The sequence below is a fragment of the Cetorhinus maximus genome, chromosome 15 (assembly GCF_964194155.1).
Source record: "Cetorhinus maximus chromosome 15, sCetMax3.hap1.1, whole genome shotgun sequence".
In the NCBI taxonomy this organism is placed as follows: Eukaryota; Metazoa; Chordata; class Chondrichthyes; order Lamniformes; family Cetorhinidae; genus Cetorhinus; species Cetorhinus maximus.
In genome coordinates, this window is record NC_135893.1 from 22,611,886 (window position 1) to 22,634,764 (window position 22,879).

Here is a 22,879-nt window from a genome sequence, read left to right on the forward strand (position 1 = left end):
AAGAACAAAACCTGAGGTCTCCCTGTGAGTGAAATTCCTCCCATCATTAATTCCTATTTTGTACTCCCACTAATAGTCTCACTAAAATTAACACAAAGAACTCCACTGTCTCAATGTCCAAAGAGCTCATGCTGCAACATTCTGATAACCAAGATAACCTTTCAACAAGTGAGACAGTCTTGTTGAGTATGTGTGCGAATGCAATAATGGAATCCAGTGGGCTACAAGTGAAATTCATAATTTAAATTTATATTAAACAATAATGATTCTAGTTATGTGCTGCAAACAGAACAAGTGCTATTATACAACAGATATACCACGAAACAAAAAGATGTTACATCGGGGGCTGGCTACAAGGACATTATTTTCTGTGAGTCCTACATAGCTGAGGGAACCATAAAGATTACGAACAATTCCATAAACTGTGGTTGTGAGAATGCATCATTCTTGTATAAATCTTTAAGAAGGATTTTTATTTTAAAATAAAAATACAAAATTCATGACTGTCTTTGCAAAATGCAAAATTACAAATTAGTGAAATATTAAATATTTTACAAGCTTTCATAGTTTATTCAATACACACCATGTGACTAAAATATCAAACCTTTGTTGTGAATACTAATTTACTTTGACATCTTGGCCATTCCCCCTCCTGAAGGCGCTAATTCCACGCTGGATTACGGTTCCATAGGTACCGGTCTTGCTTTGGTAACTTGTCCAACTTGACCTACTTTATGCCTAAGCATAGACAGTGAGCACTGACAAGCTATTCAAACATGGAGGGCATCAAAACTCAGCCTAATCATGTCTTCATTCAACTTCCAGCAGGGGTCATAGATAGAGATCAAGGATAGGAATGCTGGCCAGTTTTTATCTTATCCTGGCAGGTGGAAACCGGTTGTAGCACCCTTAATGCCACTCCAGCTGTGATTAGCTAACTCAGACATGCAGATCTAAGTTGTTTCTTTACCATTCTCCCATCTTGATTGAGGCACAGAAGACAAAGGTGCTAATTAAATACAATTCTCTTATTTCGCAATCCAACTCAGAGTTAGGATAGGGTAAGCTTAATTCAACTCATACCACCATCCTCTCATCTTAGTGGCCCTATGTGTTTGAAGCAGAACTATTCATTTATGTTGTAGTGTGAATCAAATTGTTCTTTCATCAATACAAGTGTCCAGTAGAGGCAGGCAAATTTTAGATGCTGAAACCAAATCTTGCTTTCTGTCACTGCCCAACTGAACAATTAAAGTGTCTTGAAAGGTAATTTGAATAGTCTTCCTCCCCAAAAAGATGAGATTTATTTTGTTTGTATGTTAGCACAATGAATGGATTGTATCAATGCTGGTTAGTATATCAATTGCACAATGTCACCCATACATTAAAATACATTCAATGATTAATTTACATCTAACACTCTCCTACATACTCTGATAAAAATTTCTATGAGCTGCAACAGAAATATACAACCAGAATGATAGGAACTGATCAGCACTCGGTGATAATTAATTCCTTTTAAAACCAGAGCACCGAGATATTTGAGATTTTTCACAGTGATTTACAGCAAGATGACGGCACATACTCGTCAATCCATAATCGGAAAACTTCACTGCTTCTTCTTGTTAAAGAAGTAAAAATGTTTGCGAAGGAAATTGAAGGAACCAGGGATCTGCTTGTACACTCCTTTAGCTTCCTCATTTTCTGAAATGCTTCTTGTTACCTGAAAAATAAATGCATTCTGGACCACTTGCTCAAAATTCTCAACAGCAAACCATATGATGATGCACAGGCCCAACTGCTTGTACTGTTCCATATTTTTTTTTAAAACTGTAAAATAAACTTGTAAAAAGCCAAAATGCATGCAGCCAACCCTGAAACTGAGCCATAGGAAGCTCCGAGATTTGATCCCTGGGTTCCCAGGTTGCAATTCAGCTGGTTTAACATAAGTGAACTGGTCAAGGGCCTCTCTCCTGATTGCTTTTAGTGACATGTGCCTGAAGTGCATGTATAAGGATATGATCAGACTTGACTGTGAAGGGAAGAGCTTGATAACACTCACCAACACAGCACCATACCTGAAGAAAGGCCACTCATGGAGGGTGCCCAATGTTTCCAAACCACATCCAACAAGATTAGTACCTTCAGAAAAAGAACTAGTAAGAAAACAAGAAATAAAAAAAATCACCCCACTCAACCAGTTCTTGTTGATGTTCCAGATACAATGTACATTTCATAATTGGTGTTGTCAGTAAAGTTTTAGTAAAACTTATCAAATTTCCATACTGTCTTCACTTAAACTGTGAAAATATCCAGCAGTACAATTATAAATTTGTCCTTCCAAACTTGGCTATATCTGGAGAGGCCAATCTGAGCTGAATAGCACTGAGCTACAGAACTGGTTGATATAGGTCTATTATGTGTGGTGGTAGCGAGGGAAGCATATTGAGGGAATGATGTATTTCGTTTGAGGAGTATTATATATATAATACATTGATAACAATACACTTAATACATCTGCTGAGAACAATGTACACTCATTAGTTCAGATACAGCTATCCATATTTGAATTATCCAAAAACTTCCAACATTACCTCTTCCCCAAATTGTTGTTTTGCTCAGAAGAAAAATTAGTTTAAAAAGCTAATTCCAATGAATAAAGATCGATTTTAAGCAGGTGAATCAAACTACAATAACCTGTGTTTATGCAGCATCCTTAATGTAGAAAACATCCCAAGGCACTTAAATAAGAGCATTATAAATAAAACCATTTTTGGAGATCCCGGGAGGGATTTGATTGATGAAATTGGTTTTAAGGAGCATCTTAATAGAGGATAGAGGGGTAGAGAAGCACAGAGGTTTAGGGAGGGTTTAGAGCCAAAGTAACTAGAAGCAGGGCTGCCAATGGTGGAGCAATTAAAATGAGAATGTGCAAGAGGCCAGAATTGGAGGAGTGCAGAGATCTTGAAGGCTTGTAAGAGGTTACAGAGATAGGAAGGGGCAAGGGTGATGTTTTAAAATTTAAGGCTTTGTTGCACTGGGAGCCAGTACAGGTCAGCAAGCACAGGAGTGATGGGTGAACGAGACTTGATGCAACTTAAGAGAGTGCAGAATTTTGCATGAGCATGCTTATGTAGCATGGAAGATGTGAAGTCAGTCAGGAGAGTATTGGAAACATCAGAACCTGTGTCAAATACAATGCAGTTTTAGGGTGCTGACCCCAAAGGTTAAGTCTTAACCAGTGGTATTGTACTCAGAGTAAAATAAAACAACTCACCCGCATTAGGAGTGTTTGTAGATCATCAGAATGAGCATATTTACTGATAACATGTACTAGCGCTTTCATGTACCAAGATCCCTCCTTTTTATGTCGCCAGGACACATAGCCTAAAGGGTTCACAAACATCTGAATAACTCATTGATACTTCTCATTAAAAAATCTTAGTCACTAATTTATGTAGCCTAAGTATACAGTCAAGCTGCACACCCAAAATACAGTCACTAAATAACTCTCAAAGCTGTGACTGCACATCAAAAACTCATTCAGTACAGGCCCAATAGCTGAATGCAGCAAGACATCCTAGCATCACTGCTGTTCCCCACATCTTAACAATTTCAAGCCACTCAATAAGGTTCAGTAACAATTATACATTGTGTATTATGAATATAATAACATATTGCAACCAAAGAACAAGTATGGTAAGATAACTGCAAAAAGAATAGGTTTAAATATATTTATACCCCTGTAAATAAATTATTTGATAAAAATCAGGAAAGGACTTTTTACTTTAAGGATCATCACTAGGGATACAAGTTACTGAGACTGGCAAAAAGGTGGGAAGTAGTATTCCAAAGGGATCGGTGCTGGGGCCACTGTTGTTCACTATTTACATGAACAAATTGGAGCTCCCAAATCGGAAGTATAGTTTCAAAATTTGCAGTTGGCACCAAATTGGGTATATAGTTAATTGTTAGGAGAGCTGTGACATAATAGAAAACATGAACACACTTGCAATACGGGTCTGTATTTGCTAACTGAATTTCAACACAGATAAATGTGAGATGGTAAAGAAGCCATATTGTCCTTGGAAAATAAGAGTCTAAATGGAGCAAAGGGATCTAGGTGTACAGATAGAACATTAAAAATAGTCACAGAGGTTAAAATAAGTAACAAAGTACTAGCGGTTATTTCTAGAAAAATGGAATTTAAAAGCACAGAGGTTACATCAAACTTGTATAGGACCTTGGCTGGACCATCCTTGAGTACTATAAACAGTTCTGTTCTCAATATTATAAAAAAAGATAAAGAGGCACTGGTGAAGAAAATTTTGAATAGGCGGTGGCTCTCTTCTCTAGAAAAGAGAAAGCTGAGTGGGTGACCTGATAGAAGTCTTTAAGATTGTGAAAGAGTTTGGTAGGGTAGGCATAGAGAAAATATTTCCTCTGGTGGGGGGACCAAAACTAGGTTCATAAATATAAGAAATCCAATGAGGAATTCAGGAGAAACGTTTTTACCCAGATTGGTGAGAATGTACAACATGCTATCTCAAAGAGCAATAGAGGTGAATAGCAAAAATGCATTTGAGGGAAAGCTGGATAAACACATAAGGGAGGGAGAAACACAAGGTTATGCTATTAGGGTCAGCTGAAAAGGAGTGGGATGAAGCTTGTGTGGAGCATAAATACTAGCATGGACTAGGTGATCCATAAGGCCTGTTTCTGTGTTCTATATTCTATGTTAAAATCTAAATTACTACTCAACATTTAGGCTTCTCACTAAAAGGGACCCCATGTGAGTAATATTGTATTATCTTCAATGTTCCTAACTTCATTTCAAAACCATTAATTTCTTTACCAACCTTTTTGGAAATTTAGTTTCTTTTTTCCCCAATAATACAGTACTAGTTTTTCTTACAAGGTTGGGGTACAGCACAAACCTCTGTTGCTAATTGGCAAAAGTTATTAATCCCACTCAATGAAGCACAAAGTTGAATGATAAATGGAAAATGCCATCAGTTGGATTGTCAGAATTGGAGGTGCTTCATTTTCCAGCATTAATAGTCATCATTTTGAGAAGCATGAAAATCACAAGATAGAAATTAACATAGGTCAATATTATGCTATAAACTGACTGATGCTAGCTGCTTGAGCCTGAGAAATGCAACAGGGTTGACATTCAATTGGATCTATAGCTAACATGGTTTACATCAATCCAGAGGCACTAACTGGGCAAGTAAAGGTACCTGGGAAGGTAGAGTATGAAACCAAAATGTCACTGGGGGTCGGTAAGCTCGATACTGCATCTGGCTCATCTTCTGCTAGGCAGGGAGTTGCGTCGGTCTGCAAACTAATGGTGTCATAGGGTATACTAGGAGCACTGTCCACCTCCTCAGCTGTCTTGAATCCTGTATCCTTCAGATCTGTAAGAAAGAAAATATTTCATTGTAATGCTGTGAAAGTACAAACCTATTCGAATGAGTCCTTCAGATAACTTGGATGCTCCGAGATAACATGCAAAAGTGACCCTCTCACTACAGAGCCGGTCTGGTTGCACTGCTGGTTTATTCCACTCATGCTTTCCTTTGCCTTTTCTCTCTCCCTCTGGTCTCTCTTTCAAAACTGCATTGACCACACTCTTCCAAGCAGTAAGCTAAACAGATGGTCTCATAGACAGAGACAAGTGAAACTGATAAAAAGCAGTTAGAGCGAAAGCGCATAAGAAAAGAGATGATGAGACAGTAGATGACCAAAGAGGTTGGAAGTAAAGAGCAGCAAAGATTTTCAAAGACAATTGGAGTATTTGAAAAAGGAAGAATATAAAAACATGCAGGGAAAGGGCAAAACAATGTGACTAATAGCTCAGTTTGAACAGGTAATGATGTACAGGTACAGCTGTGATGGCCTCTTCCTGTCTTAAAATTTCTATACCATAAAATTTTTTATTCTATAAAATTTATGAAAAAATGCAAATGGTAATACAAATGCTAAAAATTCAAACTAATATTTTCCCTGAATGCACATAACATAGAATAAATCAAATATGGAAATAGGGTAACTTTTCTTTAATTGTTCTGCTATTGTGCCCATAATTCTTCTCCTCAATGCGGAAGGTGCACCAATAAGAGTAAAAAGGAAGTGACCGGATGTGATTTAAGAAGGGAGCACAAATCCAATTACTTCACAAAGTAATACCGGAAGTGTACCAAAGAATTTGTAAAATCATACTATGTCATGGGCCTCTGAAGAGAGGAGCAGTTGTGTATATGACTCCAGTCAGTTGAGTTTCCCCGATCCCCGCTGACCTCAGTTTTACTTGGGCTCCTTGGTACCACACTCAAGTCAAATACAGCCTCAATATTAACGGCAGTCACTCTCACCTCTGAAATTCAGCTTGTGTCCATGTTTGGACCAAGGCTGTAATGAGGTCTGGAGCTGCATTGTCTTAGTGGAACAGAAACTAAAGCTGGGAAGGATCATCCACTGCAGTTCTGTTGCCTTTGCATTCACGTGCTGGACTCCACCATCACTGAACTTGGAGTACCGATGGACCCTCCTCCTCCTGTTTGGTGGTGGATAACTAAGCGCCTTTCATAACTGGTCATGAGAGGTTTAGCATGATCTGTTTGTTGTGGGATTGCAGTTGGACTCTGTTCATACTATGCTGTTTTTACTGATTAGCATGAATAAAATTTTTTGCTTCACTGGGTGGGGGTGGGGTACATCAGGCTACTCCCTATTGAATGAGGACTAGTTAGCTAGTTATTGGCTTGCTTGTGATAGAGGAGTGAGGGATTTCCTAGGCATGAGATAACATATTGTGGTGGTATATAATTCTGCTGCCCAAGGTGTCTCTCGGTTTCTTAGTTTAAGCTAATGGATCTGTTCAGCATCAGATCAGATCCACTTAGTAGAAGCGCTACATGACACGATGGAAGGTATCCTCAGTGTGAAGTCAGGACTGTGTCTACATGAGGACTGTGAGGCAGTAACATCTATCAATGTTTTTGTGGACCAATGTATTGTGACAATTAGAGTGGTGAGGATGAGATCAAGTAGGTTACTCCTCTGTGATGGTTCTCTCACCACCTGACACAATCCCACACTGGCAACTACATCCTTCAGGACTCAGACAGCACGGTCAGTGGTGGTACTCCTGATCCACTATTGCTGATCGAGGTCCCCCATACAGTAAAATCTATGGAGGAAGACTGATTCATCAGCTGAAGGAGGATGGGAGATAGTAATCAGCTGGAGGTTTTCTTGCCCACTTGAGAGGATAGTTAACAGTGAACCAGACTTTTGTGGGTCCAGAGATGGCAGGTTTGCTTCCACAAGTGAACAGTCGGGTTTGTATGACAATCTGAAAGCTTCATAGTCACATTTACTGATACCTTTATTCCAGATTTGATTTTAAAACTGAATTTAAATTCTCAAATTGCCATCCTGGTGGGCTTTGGATACAGATTCTTTTGATTATTAGTCCAGGCCACTGGGTTGCAAGTCCAACAACATAATCACTCCACTACCATATCTTGACAGTAAATATTTTAGTGCTGATTTGAATATTGTTTTTAAGGCTGAGTTAAAGTAATAATCCATCCAAACTGGGCAACAAAAGGAGAATAATAGTGCCCCTTAGAAACTCAGGAACAAGACAGGAAGGATTCTAGTTATATAGCTGTTGCATTGCTGATCATTTGAAGTAACTCTTGAATATGGTCACTGGACGCTTAACTAAACACCAATAGTAACTACACCGATTATTTTTAATGCTTCTAATAGGAGATCTATTTCCATAACTCAGCAGCAATTATGGTACCTACCTCCACCACAAGCCTGAATGAAGAATAATTTGGGCTTTTCACGCAGTGTTGGGCTGTGTGAACCATCAAAATAGCTGACAATATGCTGAACTGGTACTGGTTGACCCCCATCCACTCCAAAAATTGCACCAGGAAATTGCCTGTGCTGAGCCTGAGTAGAGAAACACATTCATAACATTCAACATTATAACAGCATAGTATGCATCTACACCCAGGAAATGTGGCTAATGTATTTACACTGCAGTGTACACCCATATCCAGTTGTTAGTTACTGTTAAAATGATAATTTACACACAAATACTTGTTCTATACTGACTTATGTAGAGTAAACATAATGATGGGATGAAAATCTTCTGTCTGATAGCTGTACTGTAATTGTCACTCTTGCTCAGAGAACAGACAAGGAAGGCTGATATGAGTGATGTAAAATGCCACTGTTGCTGTAAGAGGTGTGTTCTGAGGCTGCAACTGAGGTATATTATTAGACTGAGGTCGAAGATAGCTTTACTCTGTATCTAAACCATGCTGAATCTGACCTATCAGGGCTTGATGCTTCCAATATGTGCCTGAAACCGGAAAAATATTTCATTCCCCAGCATAAATACTTTTCAGCTAAATAAGCAGAAAGTTTCACACAAATACGAAAGGAGAAAAGGTTCTATATTCTGAAGTAGTCACTCTTACTCATCAAATGAAGGGATATGCCACACACTACAAGTAGTTTATTTCCCCTGCCTATTTCTGTTAGTGCATTTGATTTCTCTGTTTGTAAGCACTCCCACACCATGCATCATTTGCTAGCTAAAATGATAATAAAGCTTAAGCTAGCTCCTTGAAAAATATACATAGGGGCATACAATGGTGAGCTGACCTTTGATTTTTTTGTAACACTTTAGGCAAGAATTTGTAACCTGGACAAAGGTCCCCTCCATTCTCTCATCGACTTAAACAGAAATTCAGTAACAAATATGTAAAAAGCAGCATGCTCTTCCAAAACAGTTACCTTATAGTCATAGAAGCTTCAAGTTCACAGCACAAAAGTTTGTACAGTACAAGTTTTTGTCCATGGGTTTGGAAAAAGGTCATTACCATGGAATGAAGAAAAATGGCAAGTTTTTCATGTATGTTCATTGGTTGTCAGTTAACAACTTACGTTTGTCAAAAACATTTTGCAATTTTCTTATTCCAGTTCAACAACAAAAATGTAAAAGATCCCTCATAACTGTCAAGATATTAAGACACTTTTACTCTATGCCCTTTTATGACATATTAACATTTGAAATAAAAATCAAACCGTCTGTACATCCATTTTCAGCCATTCCAGAAGTTATAGAAGTTTTAACAACTATCATCCGCCAAGCACTTCACATCAATGGAAAAAATAAGCAACAAAAAACTACAAATAGTGGAAATATGAAATATAATCATGCTGGAAACACAAATCGAGTCAGCAATATTCCAGCAATAGTACTGAAGTAATGAGGTCAGTCATCTCAGCTCCAGGACATCAGTGCAGGAGTTCCTCAGGGTAGTGTACTAGGCCCAACCATCTTCAGTTGCTTCATCAATGACCTTCCAACATAAAGTCAGAAGTGGGGATCTTTGCTGATGATTGCACAATGTTTAGCACCATTCGTGACTCCTCAGATACTGTAGCAGTACAACATCCAGGCTTGGGCTGACAAGTGGCAAGTAACATTCGCACCATACAAGTGTCAGGCAATGACCATCTCCAACAAGAGAGAATCCAACCATCGCCCCTTGATGTTCAATGGCATTACCACCACTGAATCCCCCACTATCAATATCCTCGGGGTTACCATTGACCAGAAAGTGAACTGGACTAGCCATATAAATACTGTGGCTACAAGAGCAGTTCAGAGGCTAGGAATAGTGTGACGAGTAACCCACCTCCTGACTCCCCAAAGCCTGTCCACTATCTACAAGGCACAAGTCAGGAGTGTGATGGAATACTCCTCACTTGCCTGGATGAGTGCAGCACCCACAACACTCAAGAAGCTTGACATCATCCAGGACAAAGCAGCCCGCTTGATTGGCACCATATCCACAAACATTACTTCCTCCACAACCGATGCACAATAGCAGCAGTGTGTACCATCTGCAAGATGCATTGCAGGAATTCACCAAGGCTCCTTGGACAACACCTTCCAAACCCATGACCACTACCATCTAGAAGGACAAGGGCAGATAGGTGGGAACACCACCACCTAGAAGTTCCTCTCCAAGTCACTCACCATCCTGACTTCACTCTCGCTGGGTCAAAATCCTGGAACTCCCTTCCTAACAGTAGTGGGTGTACCTACACCACATGGACTGCAACGGTTCAAAAAGGCAGCTCACCACCACCTTCTCAAGGGCAACTACAGATAGGCAATAAATGTTGGCCCAGCCAACGAAGCCCACATCCCATCAATGAATTTTTAAAAATTTTTAAAGAGGGAAGAACAATTTTCCTCAAATATTAACTTATCCTTTCTCTTTGACTGACACTGATGAACCTGCTGTATTTCCAGCAATTTTTGTCTTTGCTTCAGTTCTCCCGAATCTCTCCTTGTGTTAGGGATCACTCCATTGGACCTGATTAGGGACTCTGTCCTTTGCAGCAACTCAACAGGAACTGGGACCTGAAAGGGACATGCAGGTCTTTGGGAAACACTTCCACCTCAGTGTAGCGGCTCAAAGACAGTGCACAAACCTGTTTGTAAAATTCACCCAAAGGCAGCACATAACAGACAGTGGTGACAGTTGTACAATTAGCACAGTCATTGTCATTATGGAAGAGAATTGTTTCCAAGTCAGGTTCAGCAGGAAAAGAACAGGAAAACTAGGGCAGAAAATGAAGAAGAAAGTAGAGAAAGAAGTAGAAGTAGAAAGAAGTAGAAAACAAATGAAGAACCAAAGAGAAAAACACCAAAACACACAAACAGAAGTAAACCAAAACAAGAAATTTTCACTCTTATTTAAATATTACTGACCCACTGGACTAAATTATGCTATGCAGTTACTGTATCTATTGCTTGAATCAGTACCTTGACTCACCTGACTGCCATGCGAAAGAATAACCACAATACAGCAGTCGAAATCTGTATGGTCCTTGCGAGCTAGACTTTTCAGCTCCTCGACCATCAACTTTCAGAGAGAAACACATAACAAAATGAGGAAACACCATCGATCCATGATGTAACATTTGTTAAAACTAAGATTTTCACAAATCAAGTCACCACAGGGAACATGGAATCATGGTGCTGTTGTTCTGTTTTACCAGAGCAAGTGAAAAGTGGTTGGGAGATAGAGGAGAAAGAAATCCATAAGGCAGGAGATCTCTCTAAATGTTTCTATCACATACAGTTTCTGGTGTGAATAAAGTCATTACAAAAATATTAAACCTTCTGCTATGTCTAACTCCAACCACTGATTGGGTAGATTAGGACTTAGGGTGCACAGTCTAAAAATTAGAGCCAGACCTTTCAGGAGTAAAATTAGGAAACACTTACAAAGGCTGGCAGAAATATGCAACTCTTCTGCAAATGGCAATTGATGCTAGCTAGATCAGTTATTAATTTTAAATCGGAGGTTGATAAATTTTTGTTTAACCAAAGGTATTAAGGAATATGGGGCAAAGGTGGTATATGGTCACAAATCAGTCCTGATCTCATTGAATGGGCGGAACAGGCTTGAGGAACTAAATAGCCAACTCCTGTTCCTATAATGCAAAAAGCTCTGCCAAAGGTGTTCCTACCTGCTTTCGTTAAAGCCTGGCTAAATCCTGGAAGTTAACTGCTAAGTTTTAGAAGTAGAGATTTTGCACAACACATAATTTGGTCTGGCTGCAGTTAATCTCTCATATTTTCATTGGAGTTATACAAGGTGCCTGTTGAATTTGGATGGCTATCTGTAACTCTGGGTGCTGTCCATTACAGTGGAGGTAATCCTGCTTTGAGCAAATTCAATAATTCCCTTTTTCTGGCTCTTTGGAACATTCTTGGTAAGTTCTGAAGCTACAGGTTCCTTGTAGTAGACCAAGAAACCCTTGCAAAGTGTTGGATGCAAGGCTGTGCTGAATTTTACAGGCACATTGTGTTTTATGACCTATAATGACAAATCAAAGATTATTAGTAGCGTGTGGAAATACTCACGTGTTTGGTCAGATTTCTTTTAACAATAACATCAAAGTGCAATTTCTTAAAGAGATTTTGCACATTTTCGCAATCGATGTCAGAGCCTGAGCGACAAGTCAAACCACTGCTTGGAATGAAATCTATATTGTTGATGATCAAACAATAGCCACAAGGGTCAGCATCCATTTTATAAATCTAGAAGTAGGCAAAGGGAAAGGTGAAATCCACAGAAACTGAACACTTTCTGAAAATGGAAACATGATTTTCACTCAATACAGTCTCTTCTTGATAATTCAATGTCCTTTTCTTTGCAGTAAAAATGTAAATTATCCAACAATTTGAATTAAGCGCCATAAATCGAGAAAAGAGGAGTGAGAGATAAAGGGGTTTAGTAGGGTAGGGGTAGAAAAAATGTTTCCATTTGTGGGGAACATTTATGATGTCCAGACTAGGGACCATAAATACAAGATAGGTACTAATAAATTCAATTAAAGAGAAATTTCTTTACTCAGAAAGTGATAAGAATGTGGAACATGGGAATGGTTGAAGCAAATAGTCTAGATGCATTAAGGGTAAACTAGATTAGTTTGTGAGGGAGGAAGGAATAGAAGGAAGTGTTGATAGAGTTAGATGAAGTAAGTTAAGTGGCTGGAAGCCTGTGTTAAGTATAAATACTGGACCTTGTACTGCAATGTAAATTCTAGGTAAATAATGCAGCTAAGTAGCATTTGGTGGTTAAAAATTAGAACCAGATAAATTAAATTGAGCACTTTTGAATTAAGACTAGCAGCACACAAATAAATGTCTTATTTTATTGTTTTAAAAATTCTCTCTCACTCTCCGGGAAAGACAAAGTGATCTGTGACAGTGATAAGAAATGGAATTCTGTTAGTCAAGATCTCTCAGGTCTGGTACAACAGATACAGGGGAATGCTTCTCTGCTCTAACAATGTATTTTAACTGTAGCATCAGACTGTCAGCACTTATAGTATCAGTGGGAATTGTTCAATTTCCAACAAATTGTATCCATTTGACCAATTTACTAAGAAGAAGCACCAATTTACAACCAAATACTATAAACACATGTATGTTATGAGCTGGATTGAGACAAACCAATTTATCTCATATATGGCCCTTATAGCCATCAAATTAAAATCAATGGTATCTCAAGCCCCAGTGTGGTTATCAGCAGTCCACGTTTTAAATCTTAAAGTATAAATTTCATCTTATGTGTGGTTATTAGGTTGGTAAAGAACATAAGAAATAGGAGCAGGAGTAGACTACATGGCCCATTGAGCCTGCCCTGCCATTCAATATGATCATGGCTGATCTTCTGCCTCAACTTCATTGACCTGCCCACTCCCCACATCCCTTAAATCCTTGAGATACCAAAAACCTACCTCAGCCTTAAATATATTCAGTGATGGAGTCGGCACAACCTTCTGGGATAGAGAGTTCCAAAAATTCACAACCCTTTGAGTGAAAGAACTTCTCATCTCAGTCCTAAATGATTGACCCCTTATCCTGAGGCTCTGCCTGTGTTCTAGATTTCCCAGCTAGTGTCTCACCTATGAAGTACCTTCAGAATCCTGCTTGTTTCACCTCTCATTTTTCTAATCTCTAGCGAGTATGGGCCCAATTTACTCAGCCTCACATCATAGGATAACCCATAATCATTGCAGGGACCAACCTAGTGAATCTTCGCTATATCACCTCGAAGGCAAGAATATCCTTCCTTAAATATGGAGATCAAAACTGTGCACAGTAGACTCACCAAAGCCTTGTACAATTGTAGCGAGACTTCCTTATTCTTATACTCTTAAACCCCTTACAATAAAGGCAAAGATGCCATTTGCTTTCCTAATTGCTTGCTGTACCTGCATTCTAACTTTCTGTGTTCCTTGTACGAGTACACAAGTCCCTCTGAACATCAACATTTATAAGTTTCACATCTGTGGGATTGTACATACAGCACATCTGCTTGAACTGTATTAACAGAAATTGAATTTGGGACTGAATTATGTTCCACACCAGCCAATATCCTTTATTCAAAACTCAACAAGTAAACAGTTTGTATAGATGCTGATATAGCCACTTACCATGTCATCCTGTAGTCTTCTTGGAGTCGGTGTTCTTGGAAATACGAGATCAGTATCTGAACCTGAAAAATGAGGACACAAAATTGTGATGTATCTTTCTCTATGTAACAAATCTCTTTCAAGTCATTGACAGCCACAGTTCCAAACTCCCAGCTGCCCAGCATTTTGGCCTTCCATTCGCCACCATATTTCTACAGCTGTCATCCAGCTTGACACTCCCTCCTCTCCACATTTTCATGTCTTTATCCCTAGTAAGATCTTTATACTCTCTCACCCTGACCACTCCCCCTGGTTTAGTCCCCGTGTTTTCTCTCTCAAGTGCAAGGGATGTAAACTTAAGCAAATCTGATGCACAACTGTTTTATGCATTCCTCACCAGATCTGACTGGACCACGCAAGTGCAACCAGATTGACCAAAGGTAACTACTTCTTCTGGAGAGCAAAAGAAAACCTCCGGGTACTTTTATTAAGTAACAATCGTTCCTTAAATCTCTTTTCCCTGTCTCCTCCAGCCTCACCATCTACAAGTTTGTGGAGCTCATGGACTTTGTCACTAAGGCAGACCATCTGTCCCGCTACCTCCCTTACCTTCACCCACCAAGCGAAACCTCTCTTCTTCAGGTTTCTCCACCCCTAACCTTGATCCTGCTTCATTCTCCAGTTTGTGCCCTATTTCCCCATATGCCCTATGCGAGTACATCATGTCTATGAAACCCACCTTCTGCTCTCTTGACTAGATTCCTAACAAATTGCTCACCATTTAACTGCCCTTCCTCTCCACAGGTACTATTCTTCTCCCTTTCAAAATTGACTCAAAAGAAAAGCATCCCTCAATCCTTAGGTCCTCACAAACTACCACCCAAAATCCAAACTCCATTTCCTCTCCAAATTCCTTGAATTTGTTGCTTCCAAAATTTGTACCCATCTTTCCCACAAATAATAAATTTGAAACTTGTATTCAGGTTTCCAAATTAGTCACTAAAGACATCCTCTGTGTCTATGACTGTGGTGCATTTTTCTTCTCAAATGCTGCAGCCCACCCTGACAAGTTCTCACACTATCATTCTCCAACCCCTCTTCTTTTGTATAGCTCAGTGGAATCGCGCTCTTCTGGATCCATTCTTACCTGTGTCACAGGAGCCAGAGCATCTCTGGCATAGTTTTTCTTTCCATCTGCCCCTTCACCATTGTCTCTGAATCCTTGACCCACCCCTCTTCCTGATCTACATGTCATTCCTTAGAGACATGAAGTCAGCTTCTACATATATACTAACGATGTCCAGCTCTACCTCTCGACCACTTCTCAACTTTTCCACTGCCTCTGTGCTAATGTATGCTTTATTGACATCCAATTTCAGTTGAACCATGTTTTCCTCATTAAATATTGGGAAAATATTTTCTCCCTGATCTCGCTGACCTACATTGGCTCCCAGTCAAGCAATATCCTGACTTTAAAATTCTCATCTTTGTTTTCATGGGCTCGCCCCTCCCTATCTCTATAATCTGCCCCAGCCTTGCGAGATACTTGCACTTGTCTAATTTTGCTCTCTTGAGCATCCCCAATTTTAATTACTCCACCACTGGTGGCCACACGCTCATTTGCCTAGGCCCCAAGCTGTGGAATCGACTTCCTACCTTGCTTTCCTCCTGTAGGATACTCTTTAAATAGACCTCTTTGGCCAAACTTTTTGTCCCCTGACCCAATATGTGGCTCAGTGTCATATTTTGTTTTATCATGCTCCTGTGAAGTGCCTTGGATGTATTATTACGTTAAAGATGCTATATAAATCTAAGTTGCTGTGGCTGAAAAACAAAGCCATTGCTTTCAATCACACACAAACTCTGGACCCTTGCCAATGATTCCATTTCCTTATTCAGTTAGTATCCTTGGCTAAACTATACTGTTCTCAACCTCAGCATCTTATTTGATCCCAAGTTGAGTTTCCGATATATATTGTCACAAAGACTGTCAACTTCCACCTCTGTAACATTACACATCTCCACCCCTATTCAGTCCACCCACTGCAGAAATTTACATCCATTTGACTGTTCCTATGTTGTCCTAGACAGCCTTCCATCTTCCATACTGTAAACTTCAGCTCATCAAAATCTCTGCTCATCCTGTGCAATCCCACACCAGGTCCTGCTGACTTACCATCGTTGTTCTTGCAACCCTGCTTTGGCTCCCGGTCCCCCAAATCCTAAAACCTAACCATCCCCATGTTCAAATTCCTTCTTAGCCTTGACTCTCCCTACCTCTCAGAACATCTTTTAACTTATAAGTCTCATCCCTAGAACTCTCTCTTCCTCGAACTCCAACAGCTTGAGCATTCCTCTCAATACCCTACCATTGGCAGCCCTACCTTCAATCCTCTAGGTCCCACACTCTGGAATTCCCCACCCTAAACCCCTCTGCCTCTCCTCATTTCTTAAACAAAGATTTCCTATTACCTCGTCATCTGGCTGAACCTCCATTTTTGCCTAATTACATCTTTATGAAATACCAAGATGTTTTTCTAGATTAAAAAGATGTTATATAAATGCAAGTTGTTGTTACATTCTCTAGAAACAAATCTATCAGATCCTGCTTGTACTGATCCTGGATTTCTATAAATTAAGCGTATTTACATTTTACCCCAATGGCCACTTTTTATAAAGCGAAAGCTTAAAGTATTTTCAAAGATGAGAAATACAAAACACATTTATGCAGGCTGTAAAGTGCTTTGGGGGCATCCTTCAGTTGTGAAAGGCACTAAATAAATGCAAGTCTTTCTTTATGGCAGATCTCACAGTGCTTTTTATTGTACAGCAAACCAGTTTGAAAGTGCGCACTTCACAACCCCAGTGAACTGATTTATTTTATAGCGAAAAACAATGCTCACGTTTAATCAACATCCCATTAGAGAGAGTTGGGAACAAAAACAGTGTATTCCTTCCTATCTTTCATCCCCAATGTTGCTTTGATATATCCCAGTTTCATTGTCCTTGTCTGTCTTCCTAAATTTCTGAACCACTTGCTAAATCAGATCCACCTCAGGTTTGTTGTATCATTTTGTGCACTATTCAAGCCTTTTACCCATTAGCCACCTTTTTAATTTTTTTGATATCTTCCCAATGGGAGGAAAGTGAGGGAGAAGCAACCGTTCAACACCTGCCTAAACACAATGGCTGGGATTTTTATAGTCACAAACTCAGTAGCTACAAACTGGTCCCGAATTATCCACTAAATCGTAACCAGAACAGGGTTAAAGTAAACCCATTTTGTCAAATAATCAGTTTCTTTAAACACAACTTACGTACATTGGATAGGGCGAGATGTCGGGATTTCCTGCTGTACAGATTTACACCCTCGCCAGGGTTCAACTGGTTTAACAGAGGTGAAGGGCCTGTCTTGGATAGAGAGCTCCTCTTGCAGTAAATCAAGAAGCTCATGTTGCCCAGTTGCCTGCAGACTTTCCAAAAAAGCAGGAAATGCTCCTGTCCCGCGAGTCTGCAGATCAATTACCAACTGACGGGCTTGGTCCCGACGTGTGCCCGAATTCTACAGTCAAAGAAAATTCTGTAAACTCTATTTTTACAATTATTTAAAATACTGTAATTTCAAACTTAAGCAGTATTCGTACATAATCACAATGTTAGCTGGCATTTGGTTTATTTAAGTGACTAATCTTCCAGAATTCCGTCAAGACAAACAGTAACCAAAGGCAGATTTCAGACAGAAATAGGAAATTAAATCTCTTACAAATCTTCAGCACATACACAGCCCAGTTTAAAACAACTTATATAAACATGCAGATACGGCACTTCTTATCCTGTGTCTGGCTAGGTCTCAAACATGATGCTTTTACATTCTCTCATTCTTTCTTTGTTCTGTCTTCTTGGACATGTCCTGTCTCAATATTGTCCCCAACCATAAACATTCATTTTTAACCGTGGACAGCTGATTAGCTCTTCCTCTAAGGATAGGTATGATACCTCATTATTGTTACAGCTGAGATTAACTGATAGCAGAGTAGGGGTTGAAACTGGACCTTTGGAGAGATTTTTTTGGTTTTGTCTCACAACATGCAATGTATTTCCCCACTAAATCAGGGGAACAGTTAAGTTCTACTGGTGTATAAATAGGATTTGAAACCTATTTAAACGTGTAGAGCTAATTTCATTTTCAACCCTTGGGTTTTTGCATTATCAAAGATGGCACAAAAAAACACAAGAGGGTTATACAATCATGTCAAGCTTTAATATTTCAATTAGGGATTTAATTGTAAGAGATGTGGAAAGTAACTTGAGAATGAAGGGCAGGACAGTAGGTACAATAAAACAAATTTGTTTAGGGTTTGCACATAAAATAATAAATACAGATGAGAGAACAGAAAAGAAACAAGGCAAGCAGACAGAAGTTATTAAAACATTTTATTCAAACTGACTTGATTTCTTAAATGATTTTGTTGTACAGTACTGGTTGCAATGCTTAATATTTGATACACCACAGGAACAAGCTTAACAGTTAATACAGGTAAATTTAATTATTGCAAGATACAAATAAGAACGTTTCACTAACTATTTGAAGTGTGCAACTATATTTCAAAACTGGTAAACATATCTTAATGATAAGTAACTTGTGCTTTTTATGTGAGTTTACATATTTTACTAGTATTTGTTGTACTTAAAGTCATATTAATTGCAATTATAGGGGGTTGGTTAGCTCAGTTGGCTAGTGTATGGTTCAGAATAATGGCATCAGTGCGGGTTCAATTCCTGTTCCAGCTGAGGTAGACTTGGGAGCTGCCTCCTCGCCTGCCCCATGCGGTGTGGTGCTGGAAGGACCCCAGACATGGACTGGGATATTCAACTGTGTGCAGCATCACAGTCGACTTCCAATTCCACTCCCAGGCAGCACCTGCCCTTCCTTCCCTGTGACACCGTGAACCCCAGCGAGATTTGAAGCACCTGACTGGAAGAAGAGGCTTTTTAAAAAAAAAACCCAGAAAACCTGATTGACGGGATCCGTTTGTTCCCTCCCCTCCTCGACCCGACCGGATTCCCTCTCACACCTTGACTTCCTCTATCATGTCGTCCGTGAAAACGCCTTTCGCCACCAGAAAGTCATAAATGAGCTCGGGCTTCAGTTTTGTCACCAGATGCACGCGATGCCTCTGCAGAAGTTTCCTCTGAAGCGCGTTCATCTTTGACAGTCAATTCCTCAGGAATGAAGCACCGACCACTCGGAAGCCCGGCCTGACCCCACGTAAAATGGCGTCCAATCACTTCCGGGCGGAGTTCCGGGCTGTGCTGGAGTCAGGCCGTCTCCCAGAGTGGGCCACAGAGGCCACCAGGAGGGTATCTACACCCTCAGAGCATAGGAGTCACTGACAAATAAGAGTGCCACACAATCCAACTAAAAAAAAACTTGCAAAGTGCTCACCACTCAGAAATCAAGCAAGTCTGAATATACATGGCTTCAGGAAAAACCAGTAAAACTTGGAAATGAAAGGTGCCAGTAAAACTTGCCCGAACTGGTCTTGTCTACCTTAAAATGGAACCCCAGTGTTACTGATTTTTTTTCTTACAGTCATCAGCCTACTCTGAACTGTTTCTCACTTATTTGCAATTTGGCCTTTTCCATTTCAAGCTGCAATATATACGACGGCACTCCCCTCCCCAGCGGTGTCAAGGACAACCTTGGCCCCTGGCTGCAGCCACCCTAATTTTAATTCATCTATCCAGAACAACCTTACATTTTCATAACAAAAACAGAATTACCTGGAAAAACTCAGCAGGTCTGGCAGCATCGGTGGAGAAGAAAAGAGTTGACGTTTCGAGTCCACATGACCCTTCAACAGAACTGAGTGTAGTTAGGAGAGGGGTGAAATATAAGCTGGTTTAAGGTGGGGGCGGGGGGGTGGGGGGGGAGAGAAGTTGAGGGTGGGGTGGTTGTAGGGACAAGCAAGCAGTGATAGGAGCAGATAATCAAAAGATGTCACAGACAAAAGGATCAAAGAGGTGTTGAAGGTGGTGATATTATCTAAGAAAAGTGCTAATTAAGAATGGATGGCAGGACACTCAAGGCACAGCTCTAGTGGGGGTGGGGCGGAAAGACTGACAAGGTATTAGTTGTAGATTTGAAAATAATGGAAATAGGTGGGAAAATAAAAATCTATATAAATTATTGAAAAAAACAAAAGGGAGGGGGAAGAAACAGGGTGGGATGGGGGGAGGGAGTTTAAGATCTAAAGTTATTGAATTCAATATTCAGCCCGGAAGGCTGTAAAGTGCCTAGTCGGAAGATGAGGTGCTGTTCCTCCAGTTTGGGTTGGGCTTCACTGGAACAATGCAGCAAGCCAAGGACAGACATGTGGGCAAGAGAGCAGGGTGGAGTGTTAAAATGGCAAGCGACAGGGAGGTTTGGGTCTTTCTTGCGGACAGACTGCAGGTGTTCTGCAAAGCGGTCGCCCAGTTTGCGTTTGGTCTCTCCAATGTAGAGGAGACCGCATTGGGAGCAACGAATGCAGTAGACTAAGTTAGGGGAAATGCAAGTGAAATGCTGCTTCACTTGAAATGAGTGTTTGGGCCCTTGGACAGTGAGGAGAGAGGAAGTGAAGGGGCAGGTGTTGCATCTTCTGCGTGGGCATGGGGAGGTGCCATAGGTGGGGGTTGAGGAGTAGGGGGTGATGGAGGAGTGGACCAGGGTGTCCCGGAGGGAACGATCCCTACGGAATGCCACCAGGTGGGTGAAGGGAAGATGTGTTTGGTGGTGGCATCATGCTGGAGTTGGCGGAAATGGCGGAGGATGATCCTTTTAAATGCGGAGGCTGGTGGGGTGATAAGTGAGGACAAGGGGGACCCTATCATGTTTCTGGGAGGGAGGAGAAGGCGTGAGGGTGGATGCGCGGGATATGGGCCGGACACGGTTGAGGGCCCTGTCAACGACCGTGGGTGGAAAACCTCGGTTAAAGAAGAAGGAGGACATGTCACAGGAACTGTTTTTGAAGATAGCGTCATCAGAACAGACGCGACGGAGGCAAAGGAACTGAGAGAATGGGATGGAGTCCTTACAGGAAGCGGGGTGTGAGGAGCTGTAGTCGAGGTAGCTGTGGGAGTCGGTAGGCTTGTAATGGATATTGGTGGACAGTCTATCACCAGAAATTGGGACAGAGAGGTCAAGGAAGGGAAGAGAAGGGTCAGAGATGGACCATGTGAAAATGATGGAGGGGTGGAGATTGGAAGCAAAATTAATAAATTTTTCCAGGTCCCGACAAGAGCATGAAGCAGCACCGAAGTAATCATTGATGTACCGGAGAAAGAGTTGTGGGAGGGGGCTGGAGTAGGACTGGAACAAGGAATGTTCCACATACCCCATAAAGAGACAGGCATAGCTGGGGCCCATGCGGGTACCCATAGCCACACCTTTTATTTGGAGGAAGTGAGAGGAGTTAAAGGAGAAATTGTTCAGTGTGAGAACAAGTTCAGCCAGACGGAGGAGAGTAGTGGTGGATGGGGATTGTTGGGGCCTCTGTTCAAGGAAGAAGCTAAGGGCCCTCAGACCATTCTGGTGGGGGATGGAGGTGTAGAGGGATTGGACATCCATGGTGAAGAGGAAGCGGTTGGGGCCAGGGAACTGGAAATTGTTGATCTGACGTAAGGTGTCAGAGGAATCACGGATGTAGGTGGGAAGGGACTGGACAAGGGGAGAGAGAAGGGAGTCAAGATAACGAGAAATGAGTTCCGTGGGGAAGGAACATTTTCATCTTACATTATCTTTACATTTTCATCTTTGTTCTGTCTCATTGTCTCTTAACTTATTCCAGTGTTTCTGCCTGCAACTAATGGTTCCTATAGTCCGTTCCAAGTGTTGAGCTCACTCTGCATGAAGAACTATCTTCTGATATCAGTCCTAAAAAAGAAACTTGCATTTCTAGTTACAGCCAATTTAGTACTTTTGAAGGTGTAGTCACTGTTGCAATATAGGAAACATGTATGCGGCAGCCAATTTGTGCAGCAAGCTCCCTCAACCACCAATGTGTAATACCAGATAATCTTTTTAATGACATATGAGGGATAACTATTGGCCAGGGCATGAGTATCTCCCCTGCACTTCGTCGAAATAGTGTTATGGGTTCTTTTATGCCCACCTAGAGGGCAGATGGTGCCTTTGTTTAACGTCTCATCCGTAAGAACAAGCCTACATTTTTCCCATTGCTGCATCTAATTGTCTCTTAAATTATTTCAGGGTTTCTGCCTCCAATACTCGGAGGACTGTTCCAAGTGTGGATCTCAATCTGCATGAAGATAATAAAATAGTTCTAATAGAAGTCCTAACGTACGTTACCTTTTGTTTAGTTTGAACCTGTGTCTCCTTATCCTCTTCTTATGGTTTAAAGTTATATTGTGTGTAAACCTTTCCCTGCCATTTACTATCTTATATACACAGTGATTATGAAGTCCTTGTGCAACTTTAAACTGTAATAACTTTTGTTGTACATGATAGGACACAAACTATAAACAGCTTTTGAAAGCGTAATTCATAAAATGTTTAATGTGAATTTTATTAATGATGGTGAAACTGATTAAAACACTGAAACTGGGCAATTTTTATTTTCTCTTTGCAATACTTCTCTCTTATCTGCATTAATTTTTATCTACATTTTTGATCCCCACACACATTGTATTTAGCTCATTCTTTCTGAGCTGCCTGAATTCCTTTTAACCAATTTACACTGAGGTTCTGAACCCAAGTCATTTATGCAGCTTAGAAACACCCGTGGTCCCAACACAGAGTTCCAGGGCACCTCATCAGTAGTTACCTCCCACCCAACTC

At 40.5% G+C, this 22,879-nt stretch overlaps 1 protein-coding gene across 1 annotated transcript; it reads right to left on the minus strand.

Annotated features, from left to right (window-relative positions):
* Nucleotides 1-444: 444 nt before the first annotated feature.
* casp9 (caspase 9, apoptosis-related cysteine peptidase) lies at nt 445-19,509 on the minus strand. Its single transcript, XM_078558070.1, has 9 exons — nt 19,116-19,509; nt 17,362-17,602; nt 14,062-14,123; nt 11,981-12,157; nt 10,884-10,973; nt 7,824-7,974; nt 5,244-5,420; nt 3,278-3,387; nt 445-1,723 (listed from the first exon to the last, which is right to left on the minus strand). The coding sequence occupies exons 1-9, from the start codon at nt 19,245-19,247 to the stop codon at nt 1,610-1,612; spliced, it is 1,254 nt and encodes a 417-aa protein (XP_078414196.1). The 5' UTR covers nt 19,248-19,509; the 3' UTR covers nt 445-1,609.
* Between the last annotated feature and the right edge of the window lie 3,370 nt (nt 19,510-22,879).

Bases quoted from the DNA above. Each gene is read 5' to 3' on its own strand.
- casp9 (XM_078558070.1), bottom strand. From the start codon at position 19,247: ATGAACGCGCTTCAGAGGAAACTTCTGCAGAGGCATCGCGTGCATCTG. The intron at 10,974-11,980 runs GTGAGTATTTCC...TCTCTCTGAAAG, and splicing joins AAAGAAATCTGACCAAACAC to TTGATGGTCGAGGAGCTGAA. The intron at 1,724-3,277 runs GTGAGTTGTTTT...TTTATTTTTCAG, and splicing joins TACAAACACTCCTAATGCGG to GTAACAAGAAGCATTTCAGA.